This window comes from Notamacropus eugenii, chromosome 3, assembly GCF_028372415.1.
Source record: "Notamacropus eugenii isolate mMacEug1 chromosome 3, mMacEug1.pri_v2, whole genome shotgun sequence".
In the NCBI taxonomy this organism is placed as follows: Eukaryota; Metazoa; Chordata; class Mammalia; order Diprotodontia; family Macropodidae; genus Notamacropus; species Notamacropus eugenii.
In genome coordinates this window covers 386,488,626-386,502,758 of record NC_092874.1, presented here as the reverse complement: position 1 = coordinate 386,502,758, position 14,133 = coordinate 386,488,626, and the positions used below count along the sequence as shown (strand labels likewise).

The 14,133-nt window shown below is 37.2% G+C and overlaps 1 protein-coding gene across 1 annotated transcript in view; it reads left to right on the top strand.

The window, feature by feature from the left end:
• Nucleotides 1–77: 77 nt before the first annotated feature.
• Nucleotides 78–14,133, top strand: part of EIF3B (eukaryotic translation initiation factor 3 subunit B) — a 29,702-nt gene continuing 15,646 nt past the window's right edge. The window contains exons 1-9 of the mRNA XM_072597712.1: nucleotides 78–773; nucleotides 8,435–8,627; nucleotides 9,982–10,101; nucleotides 10,216–10,273; nucleotides 10,475–10,603; nucleotides 10,982–11,139; nucleotides 12,476–12,607; nucleotides 12,712–12,778; nucleotides 13,132–13,178. Of these exons, the coding sequence (XP_072453813.1) occupies nucleotides 215–773; nucleotides 8,435–8,627; nucleotides 9,982–10,101; nucleotides 10,216–10,273; nucleotides 10,475–10,603; nucleotides 10,982–11,139; nucleotides 12,476–12,607; nucleotides 12,712–12,778; nucleotides 13,132–13,178 (1,463 nt within the window). The 5' untranslated portion in view covers nucleotides 78–214. The remainder of the gene's footprint in view (nucleotides 774–8,434; nucleotides 8,628–9,981; nucleotides 10,102–10,215; nucleotides 10,274–10,474; nucleotides 10,604–10,981; nucleotides 11,140–12,475; nucleotides 12,608–12,711; nucleotides 12,779–13,131; nucleotides 13,179–14,133) is intronic.

Genomic DNA, 14,133 nt, shown 5'->3' with positions numbered 1-14,133 from the left:
TGGCTCTGAGCTTTTATAGGCAAGCTGTGGCAAACGAGGGCGTGGGACCTTCCCCCTCTCCGTAGGTCCGTTGGTACGGTCCTTCCCCCAGGTTGGGCGCACATGGCTTGGGAGTAGGAGCCGGCGGGCCCCGCGGTGGCAGCTGGTAGAGTCGGAAGTTTGGTGGCGGGGAAACCAGGGGAGCAGCGAGAGCTGAGCGGCGGCGCCAAGGCCCATGCAGGACGCGGAGAACGTGGCGGTGCCCGAAGCGGCCGAGCAGCGGGCTGAGCCAGAGCAGCAGGCCGCCGAGGAAGAACCGGAGAGGCCTGCGGGGCCCGGGCCTCAGGAGGCGGCAGCTGCCGCCTCCGTGCTCGTGCCCGAGGAGAAGGGGGAAAAGGACGCCGCCGGGGTGACGGTGACCAAGCCCGGGTCGGAGCCCGAGGCAATCGCGAAGCTTCCTGCGGTAGAGAAGGCCTCTGCTGAACCGGCCTCGGCCGGGTCGCCACCGTCGTCGTCCCCACCTCCAGGGGAGCCGCAGCTGCCCGAGAAGGTTCCCGAGCCCAAGGCGGAGCCGCCGGCGGCTAAGGAGGAGACGCGGGAGGAGAAGGAAAAGGCGGAGGACAGAGGAGGGAAAGAGGAGGAAGAGGAGAAAGAGAAGGAGGAGGCTGGGGGCGAGAAGGAAGACCAGGGCAAAGAGGCGGAGGCCGAGCCTCGGCGCCTGGAGAATGGCAACGAGGAGGACGAGATCTCCTTCAGCGACCCCGAAGGCTTCGTGGACGACATCAGCGAGGATGGTGAGAGCCGGGGCTTGGGGTGGGGGACGATGGAGAGGGCAGGGACCCCCAGGGAAGGGAGGACCGGTCCCCCGCCTCGAGATAAGAAACTGCTTTTTTCCCCTGAGTCTGGAATGGTCACATAATAACAATAGTCTCTATTTATCTTTCCTGACTACCACCCAGGGTGCCGAAGAATTATCACGAGACGAGGAAACTGAGGCATGTAAATGACCTACCAAAGGTTGCAAAGAGCTCTCTTTTTGTGCTTTGGACTCCTTTGGCAGTCTGGTGAAACTAAGACATTGTGTTTCCTAAGGTGGTAAAAGGAAACTGATCATGCTGAAGTAGTGGTCAATTTCACTTTTTTAGATACCAGTTTCAGAGGTGTAAGGTCTAGAGCCAGGATTTGAACCTGACTTCGTTTCACTCCATCATGTCTTTTTCTCTACTTATTCGTTGATTCAGATTTCTGTTGGTGGAGAAACTGTATATATTATGTACAATGAATGAATAGGACAGGTTGGGGGATGGGATGGGATGGGGTAGGGAGAAGAGTCTTGAAGACCTGAAGGCGTTACTTTTCGTGTCTGAGCCTCAGTTTCCTCACTTGTTAGATAAGAATAGTTTCATCACCTTCAGAGTGGTGAGTATCAAAATCATGCATATGAAATACTTTTCCCAGTTCTTTAAGTTCTATAGAAATGGGAGCTTTATTCTATGTTGTAATTTTCTTCTCATTTTTGTGAGAAAAGGAAGAGAAAGAGATCTTTAAAAATACTGCTGGTCTCTACAGGTTTGAGTCAAAAATGTCCAAAATATAGTAGATCAGTGTTCCAGGAATTTATTTTGTTTTACAAAAAAGATTAAATACCTTAATGTGTTTTACTCACAGGACCCTGACTCCAAGGTCTGTGGGTGAGGTTGCCACTTCTTTCAGATAACTAGGAATATTTGCTGTACTGTATTTTAGTCTCTGGGTTTTAAAACAGATGCTTCTTTTTCAGGGAACCTCAGAACAGGTCCAACTTTATAACTTAATTTCCCCTTCCATTTAATTAAGCTTTTAATTGATACACAGCCCACTAATCTTAGATTTTCCTATAACTGATGGGGGTTAGAGTTAGTTGTAAAGGGGCAGCAAGCTGTCAGCATCTGTCTAGGTGATCTGCTTCTCCATTTTTAAACTCCGTAAATGATGTGTGATGTAATAATAATTTGTATTCATGTAGAATTTTATGCTTTCTTTAATATAAATTTGAGAGTTACAAAAATACAGGTACAAATATTCCCATTTTACAGGTGAGGAAACTTGCAGTAGAGAACAGATTATAAAGAAAGGAAAGAGGATTTGAGTTTAGATTCCACCTATAATTTGTGTTTTGTTTTTTTTTTTGTACCTTGAGTAAATTATTGCACCCTTCAGGGTTTTAGTTTCTTTATTCATCAAAATGAGGAGTTTGGACCAAATGGCTCCTGAAGTCTTTTTCAGCTCTAGATCTATGATTCTGTGCAGTGGGTTCCAATCCCAAATCGGCCAATAAAATAATTCGTTTGATGTGAGGTAACTTTGCCTCCATGGGCTTCAGTTTCATTATTTCTGAGATCCCTTCCAGCAGTTAATCTATGATGGGAGATTATCAAATTCAGTCTCATTTTTTTTCTTATTGAACAGCTTTTAATTTTTTTTGTTACTTTTTCCAGTTAACAAGCTTTTATTTTCTTTTCTGCCTTCCCCCAGGTAAAAAAAAAAAAAGAAAGAAAATCAAAACTTAATAGCATGCATAGCCAAGCAAAATAAATTCCCACATTGGTCATGTCTAAAAGATGGATGTATCTGTATTTTAAGTCGAACACACATCTCTTCATCTTTGGATCTTTGGAATTTCTATTTGTCATTATATTTGTTAGAGTTCTAAAGCCTTTCAAAGTTGTTTTTCTTTATAATCTGACACCTTCATTTTATAGCTGAGGAAAGTGATATGCAAAAAGGTTAAATGGCTTCCTCAGAGTCACTTAATTAGTAGCAGAAATGGAATTGAGACTCATAGCTTCTGTTCCTTAAATCTATCACTCTTTTATCACACTGACTAAAATTAAAAGTAATAATCAACTCTTTTTTAGAAATACATAATAAAAGAAAATAGAATGTACAAAATTGTTGATATAAATTAAAAATAATAGTGGATTATGATTGACCATTCATTGAATTAAAACTAAAAAACATAATTTTAGTTCCATAGTAGTGGTGCTGCAATTGAAATGTATCAAAAGGGAATTCTTCATAATACATTTTTAATGTTCATGAATTAATTCAGGGTATACATATAGTTTGACAAAAATAATTGTTGAATTGAGCAACTTAGATTTGAAATAACCTTTGACTTTAAGGGACTTAGCATGTAGGACAGCAGTTTAGAGAGTATAATAGCTGGCGTTTGTCTCTTTAAGTTTGAAAAGTACTTTACATATGTCAGTTTCATTTGTTCCTTACAACAATCTTTGGAGATTGAAGCTACTGTTATCCCAGTTTAATGTTTAGGAAACTGATGCAAACATGTTAAGTGACTTGCTTGTAAGTGTCCTGAGTTTGTATTTGAACTCAAGTTTTCCTAACTAGGCCTGGCACACTTAGTTTAGTGGATTATCTAGTCCAACCTTGTTCTGCAGAAAAATCCCTGCTATTTGTAAGGCCTTGTTCCATGTGTGTGAAACACAGCACAGTCCTTTGAACGCAGGTCCTCTGGCACCAAATCTCCTGCTCTCTATTTTTTGTAGGCCTTTTTTTGTTGTTGTAGTAACTTCTCTCTGGTCAAGTGCTTTAAATGGCTAGTGTGAATGCTTCTCGTAAACACTTTGCAAGCCATAAAATAATTTATGAATACTAACTAATTATTCTTATCAGAGAAACTGCCAGTTCTGACCAGATCATGGGCATTTCTCCTCTATCCATCTTATACCAAACAAATTTTCAGAATTCTGTGTAGTATTCTATTTGAACGTTTCATCGGCACTTTTTAAAAAGCATCACACATTGTTTGATAGCAACAACCTGTGACTTGATTTATTTCTTGTTAGGTTAACTTTATTTCACAATTATGTTTTTATCTACAGTTATCTTTTCCATCTAGTTTTTTCCATTGAATCTAGTGCTTATTTAAGCAAATAGTGGTCCCGCTTTTAATTCTAAATGTTTTCCTCTTAACTCATTAAATCTTGTCTCTTTTTAACTCATTGTTTTTTTAAGAATTTTTCTTCTTCTTTTTCTGGAGCCATATCGAAGAATAATTAACTGGGTATTTGTGCTTGTAATGACCAAGGACATTTGTAGGGACTTGATCTGTGATTTCATTAATATAGGGAACTCCAAGATAAGAAAATTCTCTACAAATACAGGTTAGCACCTTTTATACACCTAGAGACTTATCAGTGTTATAACAAGGGTCCTTAATCTTTTTGGGTCTTGAACCCATGTGGCTATCTGATGATGCATTTGGACCCCTCTCAGAATAATGTTTTTAAATTCGTATAATAAAATATATAGGATTACAAAGAAACCAATTTAAATGAAATCGCGTTATGAATGCTTTTTCTAGAGTTGTCTAAATTACTAAGAAGTTAAAGACTTTCCCAGAGTCACACTGATAGAGGAAGCAGTTGAATTCAAGTCTTCCTTGCTTTGAGGCAAACAAACTATCCACTATGTTCTACTTTTCTCTTCATATAGCTGCTACTAATTTTTTTCTTATGAGCTACCTGTAAAATTGATAGGTGCTTATAATAAGACATGGTCAAGTCTTTATGATTGTGGGAGGAATTGCATCAGTCTGTATAAAAACTGACTTGCATAAGATGTAAACCTTATAAAAGCAGAGCAGGCTTAACAGGCAGTTTAATTGTATAGTATGTGAGTTTTAAAAATAAGTCCAAGGATGTGATTGAATTTGACATGGTCAATGTACCAAGTATTTCTTTAAGACTGAAGTTGATATGTAGCATCTTTATCTTTTCTACTTCTCTAGTCTTCTTTGACCTTGATTTTAACCTGCTATTATCAGGTTTTTCGTTTAGAATAATAGTCTTGGAAATCGTTTTTTAAAAATTAAGTTTTTTATTATCTATCTTGAAAGTATTTGGATACTCTTTAGTTAGGAATAATGAAAATTGCATTCTCTTCTTAACTGATGTTTTTCATTTGTAATGTGCCCTTATATTTTTCATCCTACCCAAATTTTAGAAATTTACATGCAGCAAGGGAAATTATATCAGCCAGTCTTTTTCTGACCTCTGTGATATTTTGTGTACTCAAATATAATAAAGAAAAATTAGAATATAATTAGATTTAGTATAGGTAACTATGTTTATGACAAGCCATTATTCTTGTAATGTTTTAGAGTATTGTATAGCCTCAATTTTGATAGGTTTACTAATTTGTTAAGCTGAGCTCCTAAGCAAAAGCTGTTGCTGAAACTATGACCGATGACATGTCATTGTTTGGCAGGCACCTCTTGTTTAAGATCTCTTATAATATCAGAGCATAAAGGCAGCTAGCTAGCTAATGGGATTGTTGACTTATGCTTAGGACCTGACATTTGAATAGTATCAAGATAGTACTTGTTTCCGTACCCTGGAACAATCTGTTCTGTTAATCCACTAGAAGTAGAATTTTATGAAAAATTTTTAAGGAAAAAAGCTATCATGGGATACTGTAGTTAATTTCAGTATGGAAATAGCAAAGTGGATATTAGATACTGTATTGAGAATGTTGCCAACCCTATTACTTGAGGCAGCCATATAGTGTAGTATAAAGATTTACTAAGTGTTTCACATAATTCTCACTTGATCCTCGTAATGCTATGATGTAAGAGCAACAGATATTATTATCCCAACTTTCTAAATGAGGAAACTGAGACTTAAAGATATTTATTGACTTCCCCAAGATCACAGAGCTAGTAATATGATTAAAAATCCAGTGTTGCCTGACTGTCCTCTTGTCTACTAACAGAGCTCTGGTGATAATGCTTTTTGAGGCTTTTGAAGGTCTAAGGCCTTTAGTAATTTTCAGAGCTATGAATGGAGATTAACTATTTTGAAGCTTGTTAACTAATAGGTGATTACACTGAAGCCTTCTCTCCAAGAATCAGCTAAACTCACACTTGTCTTTCTTTACTTTTCCATCTCTCCATTTTCCATAAAGTTTTGTCAGTTGCTTTTTATTTGTTTTTGTCTTTGCTTTTTCATACTGGAGTCGTTTTCCAGTAATCTGCCTCCTAATAGAATCCTCCCTCTTAGAAAGAAAAATGTTTAACATTTAGTCAACACAGCAATCAGTCTGTGCAGAATTTTGCAACATTTACTACTACTCTGCCAAAAGATTTTTTAAAACCAAGAATACTCAAGTACATTTGTTTTGAATTTTGATGTCTTTCTGTTGCTTTCATTTACATTGTTGTATTTAATTGTTCTGGCTTCTACTTTCTTAGCTTTTCATGAGTTCCTACAGATTTTCCTACGTTTGTTTGGCTTTATCATTTTCTTCCTTCCTATCGTTACTTTTTACACGTAACACTTTGTTTAGCCATCCCACTAACTGATTCCACTTTGGTTCTATATTTTGCCTTTCCATTCTTCTATTTTCTGTCTTCCTTTTCTGCTTTTTGCCTTTTACTTCCCATATTCTGCCTTCTCCAAGAAGTGAGGCTTTTCCCTCTAGACTACCTAAGATTTGAAGCTGAAATTTTTATTTTTTTTTTGCATTTATTACACTTTTGTAATGAATTTTAGTGTCTTCTGTACTTTTAAGGTGAGTTGAACATATTGTACTTCTAGAAAATAACTTTCCGTAAGTCAGTGCCCTTCATTAAAAATAAGGTTTCCCCAACACGGACTTAAAGCTGTACATTGGAATTAAGTGAAAATTGGCTCAAATCAGAAACTGATTTCACTTTATAGAAATAACAATATTGTGAGATTATCCCATTGCCAGACTGAAGAGAATTACTCTTATCCTAAAGTAACAGCAAGAGGCAGGTGTCCTAGTCAAAGTGTCAAGAAACAATGACATTATGTAGTGAAGAGAATACTACTACACAGCAAGAATTCTGTATAATAAAGTCATATATATGTTTCACTATATGACTGTATGTACTAGGTGCAATAATAATGCTTTGTTGATCTTGTTACAAAGAGCTTTCTGCCCTGAATAATTCAGGAAAAGATGCTTTTTCAGATCCTTGTCCCTCATGCATCTATTTTATAAAGAAAGTGTTTGTGTACTGTTTGCTGTATAGGTAAGGAAGGGAAGCAGTCTGTTGAAGTAGTGTGGACTGTACTGTCTCCCATCTCTGGTATGCCAGTGCCCTCCTTGTTTTCCTCCTTTCTTCCTGATGAAAGACCAAAAGACAAAAGATCCTGTAACAAGAAGTGTGGTGGTATCACTGTCATGCTTTTCTGTTGTTAAGTTAAAAACAAATTATTTGTGATTAACTAGAGAATAAATTAAAATAACGTATTTCTTTACTATGTATTGAGTGAGAATGTGATTTCTAGCCTTATAACCAAAGACTGTGTACTATAGCACCTGACATCTCAAACTTTTGTAAACTTTTGCTAATGGTTTCACTACAATATTATAATTGATTTTTTTCATATATATATATATATTAAGAAAATTTGAAATGAAGTTGGCCTATAGAAATTCAAAATGTTAGTTTTTTTCCTCAGACTGCTCTTCCATATTTATATTACTTTCCTTTTTGCATTTTCTTTTTAATCACATTTCCTACCCTTTTTATTGAGTTTAATGTAATGTTATGACTATTTCCTGTCCTTCTGAGAAAGTAAATGGGAGACTAGATTTAAGGCAATCATAATTCTTTGATTTGTGTGTTTTCAGGTCTTGAAAATAGTTTGCTGTTTTTGTTAGTAATTAGGATTCTGTTCAGAGTGTATTTGACGAAAACAGTTGGGAAAACTAGAAAACAGTCTGGTAGAAACTAGGTATAGCCCACCTTGTAGCCACATACTATGATAAGCTCCTAATGGGTTCATGATTCAGACATAAAGGATAGCATAAGCAAATTAGAGGATCATGAAGCAAATTATCTTTGTGGATAGGGGAAGAGTTCATGACAGACTAGAGAGGACCACAGAAGGTAAACTGGACAGTGAATTCTAAAAGACTTAGTACTTAGGAACTCTGATCAACACAGTGACCAACCATAATTCCAAAGGACTCATGAAGTCTGCTGGCTACTTCCTGATAGAGAGGTGATAGACTGGGAGAGTAGATTGAGGTATATGTTTATTTCTTTTCATTCCTCCCTTCTTTCCTTTTCTTCCTTCCTCCTTTTTTCCTTTTCTCCCTTCCATGGCTAATTCAGGAATTTGTTTTGTATAACTATACGTATTTGTATGGGCTTTGTATTTTTTTTTTTTTATTTTGGGCTTTGTATTTTTTACCTTCTCAATAGGTATGAGAGTAGGAGGGTAAAAGAGAATTTGGAACTTAAAGCTAAAAAAAAAAGTAAGAGTTCAGATTAATTTATAAATTGTTTTGACTTTTAAGTTTGAGGAGTTGTATTTGAGAGCGAGAGAAGGGTGTGTGTGTGTGTGTGTGTGTGTGTGTGTGTGTGTGTGAGTTTTTTTCATCCTTGGTAATTTTCTCTCTTTAACTTTTACAGAATTGCTGGGAGATGTACTCAAAGATAGACCACAGGAAGCTGATGGAATTGATTCCGTAATTGTGGTGGACAATGTTCCTCAGGTAGGACCTGACCGTCTTGAGAAACTGAAGAATGTCATCCACAAGATCTTTTCCAAGTTTGGGAAAATAACCAATGATTATTACCCAGAAGAAGATGGAAAAACTAAAGGGTGAGTAATGAAAAAGATCAATTGTCCTTTTCTGGGGTACTCCCCCCATATCTGTCTGCCACGAGGCATACATCTAGAAAAAGAGAAAAGGAAATAGCATTGTGAGTCTTGTGATCATGTAGACTGGTTGATCACTTGCAGAAATCCAGTGACTGTTTTGTCTTACTGCCATTGCAATTCAGTTACAATTCTGCAATTCAAGCATAGCCACAAATCCTGAGAAAAAGCTTTAACAGAAATGCAAGTTGGATAAATTAATTTTAAGATGGCTAAAAACACTTTACTTTTTCCTTTATAAGCAAGAAAACCTAACCACTTTAAAAAAGAATAGGAAGAAACCAAGAACAACAGAACTTGCTTTGCAAACACGTACAGTCAAGCAGGACAAATTTCTGTGTTGGCCATGTCCAAAAGGAGTGAGAAAGAATCTGAATATATCTTTGTCTCATTCTGCACTTTCTGACACCTCACCCTGGTCTGTTGCCCCTCTTTCAGGAGGCAGGTAACAAGTTTGTTTCTCTTGATTGTTACATTGATCAGAGTTCCTGAGTCGTATAAATTATTCTTTTGATTCACTCTGCATCAATTTGTGTCATCCCAGAATTCTGTTTGAATTTAACCCTCTAAGAGTCAGACTAAATGCAGGGACCAGTTACAAAGGACAGATTCCCTTCTTTTGAGAGGGTGGCAGGGCTGGGATCTGTGGGAGGAGAAAACTAGGTATGCAATCTTGTGTATAAGGTCAAATACAATTGCTTTGTAAGGAATGTATTTTGTGGGAGTATTTTGGGAAAGCAACTGTCAGTAAAATGTTTTTTAAAATAAATGGTAAAATTTGAGGAAATAATAAAGGAAGGTAAAATAAATGCAGCTAGGTGACAGTCTGAATTTTGAGAGAAATGAGCACTAACCTTTTTGTATTATAATGAAATTTTTCTCTTTTGTGAAATAGCGTATTGGTCATGTTAGAGTTAAAAGCATCCTTTATGTTACCTGTAATCAGCAATAATATTCATTAATTGAACTTGATTTCTATTTGTTAAGCACTCATTTTATGTTTGTGGAGAACGAGAATATTTTTGTGTTTGTATTCTTCAAGTTAGAGTTTATCTTCTAGTTAAGAAATTTGTGCTAGCTGCTTTGGCTGCAATTTAGGGTTAGATTTTGTTAGATTTTTATGTCTATGGAAGACATCAGATGAGTAAAATACCTGGTACCTGATTTTTATTGGTTTTTATCCACAATATTAAAAGGATTCCAACTCTGCAGTCGCAGAGAGGTTTAATGATATGTCAGCATGTGCAAAAGACTGAAGTTGAGTCATCTGCTTTCTTTTGTGCTTCTATTTGTACAGTTATATTTTCCTGGAGTATGTCTCCCCTGCTCATGCCCTGGATGCTGTTAAAAATGCTGATGGCTACAAGCTTGACAAACAGCACACATTCAGAGTAAACCTTTTTACGGACTTTGACAAGTGAGTACAGACTTTTGACTGTAGTATTCTACATACATACTTATAACAGCCCTGTGATCTAATAAGTGAACTCTAATATTACGTTGTTTAATGGTCAGTTACGGTCTCTTTCAGATATATGACAATCAGTGATGAGTGGGACATTCCAGAGAAGCAGCCCTTCAAAGACTTGGTATGGTGTTTTTGTTTTTAAGTTTAGGTCTAAGGGGTTAAAAAGGCAGTGCCTGATATCTAAATGCCGTTTATGAAATCCTTCAGAACCATCAGAAAACAAAGATGTCACTCATTTATTTTGATAATTTATTGTGATTAAATTTGAAAATAATTTTTTGATGACACATAACAAACATTTTGTCCTGTTTTATTATTCTAGGGAAATCTACGTTATTGGCTGGAGGAGGCTGAATGCAGAGATCAGTACAGTGTCATCTTTGAATCTGGGGATCGCACATCTATATTCTGGAATGATGTCAAGGATCCGGTCTCCATTGAAGAAAGAGCGGTGAGAGTTCGTTGCTGTGGGGCTCCTAGAGCAATAGTGTGGGAAACCTGCAAGACTTCTCAAAGGATACCTGTGTCATATGTCTCTAAATGTAGGCTTTTGGATAGAGGTTTTGCTTTTAATGTATTTGTACACTTCTTAAACCATTTTTTAAAGTTTCACTACATGAAAGTTGCATGAAAGGCATCACTTTTTTTCTCTGAGACTACAGCCCCATAACTGTCCAGTGCAGTTTTTTTCTGCCAGAGTAAATTGGGTCATAAAAATGAAGGTACTTGATTCAGTATGACTGAGCAGTAGTCTTTAATTCTGTAGTTCTCCCTTTTATATGATTGTTTTCTCAGTTTTTGTTGTTAATGTTGGTGCTGATTTCCACAGAGATGGACAGAAACCTACGTGCGCTGGTCCCCAAAGGGCACCTACTTGGCCACATTCCATCAAAGAGGAATTGCTTTATGGGGGGGAGAAAAATTCAAACAAATTCAGCGATTCAGCCACCAGGGGGTGCAACTTATTGACTTCTCACCTTGTGAAAGGTATGTTTTGTGACATCTGATATTCATTTCAGTGCTGTTGAGAGTCATGGTGCTCATTTCTTATTAAATGGGAAATCAGCTCTTAATTCATTCAGTATTTCTTTATAAAAGTATGAGATATCCTGTCTAGCAAAGGAGGATAAAGTTCTGTGAAAAGGTTTGGATTTTTAAGCAAGTGGAAACAACTGAATCCAGAGAAGAAAGATCTAGCAGGGCCAAGTTCAGGCCCTTGTCGGTATAGCCTGTCAGGGTCAAAAAGTAAATCCCGCATATTTAGGAGGACCCTCTATATTTTTCTTGAGTATTTGGCCCAGTTTCTTTTTTTTTTTTTGCCTTATTCTTACTCTTCCTGTAATAAGAACAGCCATATTATTCACCTGTTCAGAAGCTACTCTTTGTGTCTGGCAGTATGACTGATTCAGACACAGTTTACTTGCATTTCACTATGGAATATTATTTTAATGTTTAAGTGTGTATAGGATGAGATAATTAGTGTGTTGGTTCAGTTTTTACTTGTCAAGGGCATTCAAACTAGGTCAAAGAGGCCTGTCCAAGCGTATAAAGTAGGTTGAAATAGGAGCTTTGTGGAAAGATAAACTGTGGTTTGGGGTCAATCCCAAATTGAGTTTATGAGGCCTTAGGCAGGCCTGCCAGGAGAGATACATTCAACTGAAGGCATTACCCAGGATATTTTGGGCTTTCACTGTCACTCTTCCCAATATGTTTTCTTCTTTATTTTGCCATCCTATTTTAAGGGAGCAATCTGGCTCAGAGTTTTCTTTTTTTCCATGGTATAAATAAAACAGATACTTTTGAGATAGAAAATAAACCAATAACGTTCATAGTGAGGCCTCTAGGCCCCGAGCTGAGAAGTGCCTGGATGTGAATCATATCTGACGATCATTGTGTTCACATTGTTAGTTTTGGTAATTCCACATTAATAGAGGTACATGAGACTTTCTTTTCTCTGACTCCTAGGGCTCACATAGCATTTTATTTGGATATCTTTTTTTCCTTTTTTACAATCTTGACTTCAAAGGAGAAATGTTTTTTTTGTTTTTACTGTCACTAATTAGCACCAAGAAGGCTTGCTTAAAGCTCTTGAAATCCAGTAGTAGTAACTGCTGAAATGAGAATACTACCTTTGAGCTGCCCTGGGGACTCGAGGAGTAGTTGTCCTAGTAACCCCATGTGGTGATCCCACTTGGTCTTTTAACCTCAGTCCTTTTCTCTCTAACTTGGGGTGGATAATACTTGTCTTACTGTGTGGTTGGTTCCCTCAGAGGAGGAACATGCAGAGAAGCTGAATATAGTGATACTTCCTTTTCTCTCTCAGGTATCTTGTGACCTTCAGCCCTCTGATGGATACACAGGATGACCCTCAGGCCATAATTATCTGGGATATTCTCACGGGACAAAAGAAACGAGGATTTCACTGTGAAAGCTCTGCTCATTGGCCCATTTTTAAGTAGGTTCAATTTTAGCATTGAAGATGCTCTTTCTATTAGACTCTAAAATTGTGGCACTGACAAGTAGTAACGTATCTGATTTATTTTTTATTTTCTTGTCTAGGTGGAGTCATGATGGCAAGTTTTTTGCCCGAATGACAATGGATACTCTCAGCATCTATGAGACTCCGGTAAGTGACCATATTTATCTAGGAAATATAGAGTGTTTAATGTTAGTAATTTTGCTTGATGGTATTTACTTCCATTCCCGTTACCTTTTCATCTTAGTTAATCCTCTGGATTCTGGTCTCTGACAATGAAGGCTGGCCAGTATTTTTTAATGTCTATCATCCCACAAATTAGTGTTACTTTCTAACCCTTCCGTGGCAGAGCTAATTGATGCCTTGTACTAGATTTTTTTTTTTAAGTGTTAGCCAAGTTCGTATTTTATGTTGTTTCTTACTCTCCAGTTGCATTTGGACTGATTCTTGTGAGAACTGTACTTGGGACATGTTTTTATTTGGCTGTATCTTTTTCTTTGCAGTCTATGGGTCTTTTGGATAAGAAGAGTTTGAAAATTCCTGGAATAAAGTAAGTGACTTCTTCTTTTAAGGAAAGCCTCCTTTCCTGTTTGTCCTCTCTCTTTAAGTAATCCCTGCGCTTCTTGTTCTTTAATCATGAGATTAGTTAACATCTTTCATCTGTTTTACTTTAGAGAATAGAAGAAACCTAATGCCAAACCTAGTAATTATTTTTCAGTAGCTACTATAGATGATTCCAGAAGGAACTAGGCTAGCCTGCCTTTTTTTTTTTTATAGAGACTTTAGTCATGAGTCATTAATAGTATTTGTGCTGAGGTCAGATGGAATATGGTTGTAAAGAGGTCGTGGTTTTTAGATTAATCAGTTTCACAGAAGCTCATTTTTGTGGGTACAAACTGAACCCTAAAACATAGTTCCTCATCTCCCATGCTTGCTGTTAGTCATAGGATGGTTTGTAACTAAGTAAGATCTAACACTCTTCCTCTCGTAACAAATTAAGATGCGTTTCCTATCGATAACATCGTTTATGAATACCCCAATACGTATTGTCTTAAATTTGAGTTATCCTACTGCGATTTTTCTGCAGTGATTAGGACTGCATTCTAGGACATTTATAGTCTAAATGTCTTTGAGATCTTTGCATCTGTTAAATGATTTGTCTTCATAAATTGTTCTTTGTGATAACTTCCTGTACTATGAAGAACATGTAAATAAGATGTTTTGTACCATCCGCAGTTCTTCCTTTGCACTTACGCTTATTTATATTCTAGTTTTTTCTGCCCAGTTTCCTCACCTGTAAAATGATGGCATTAGACTACTTGACCCTAAGGTCTGTGGTCCAGGGATGTCAGTCTTTGGGAAAAAAATCGGATTGTTGTTGGACTTGTCCATCTTTACCTACACTGCATGTTCTGTCAGCTGGTCTTGTGGCTTATGTATTTATACTGTTTATATAAAGTAATAGCATGACACACCATCTTATGTTATCAGAGCAGATTAAATGA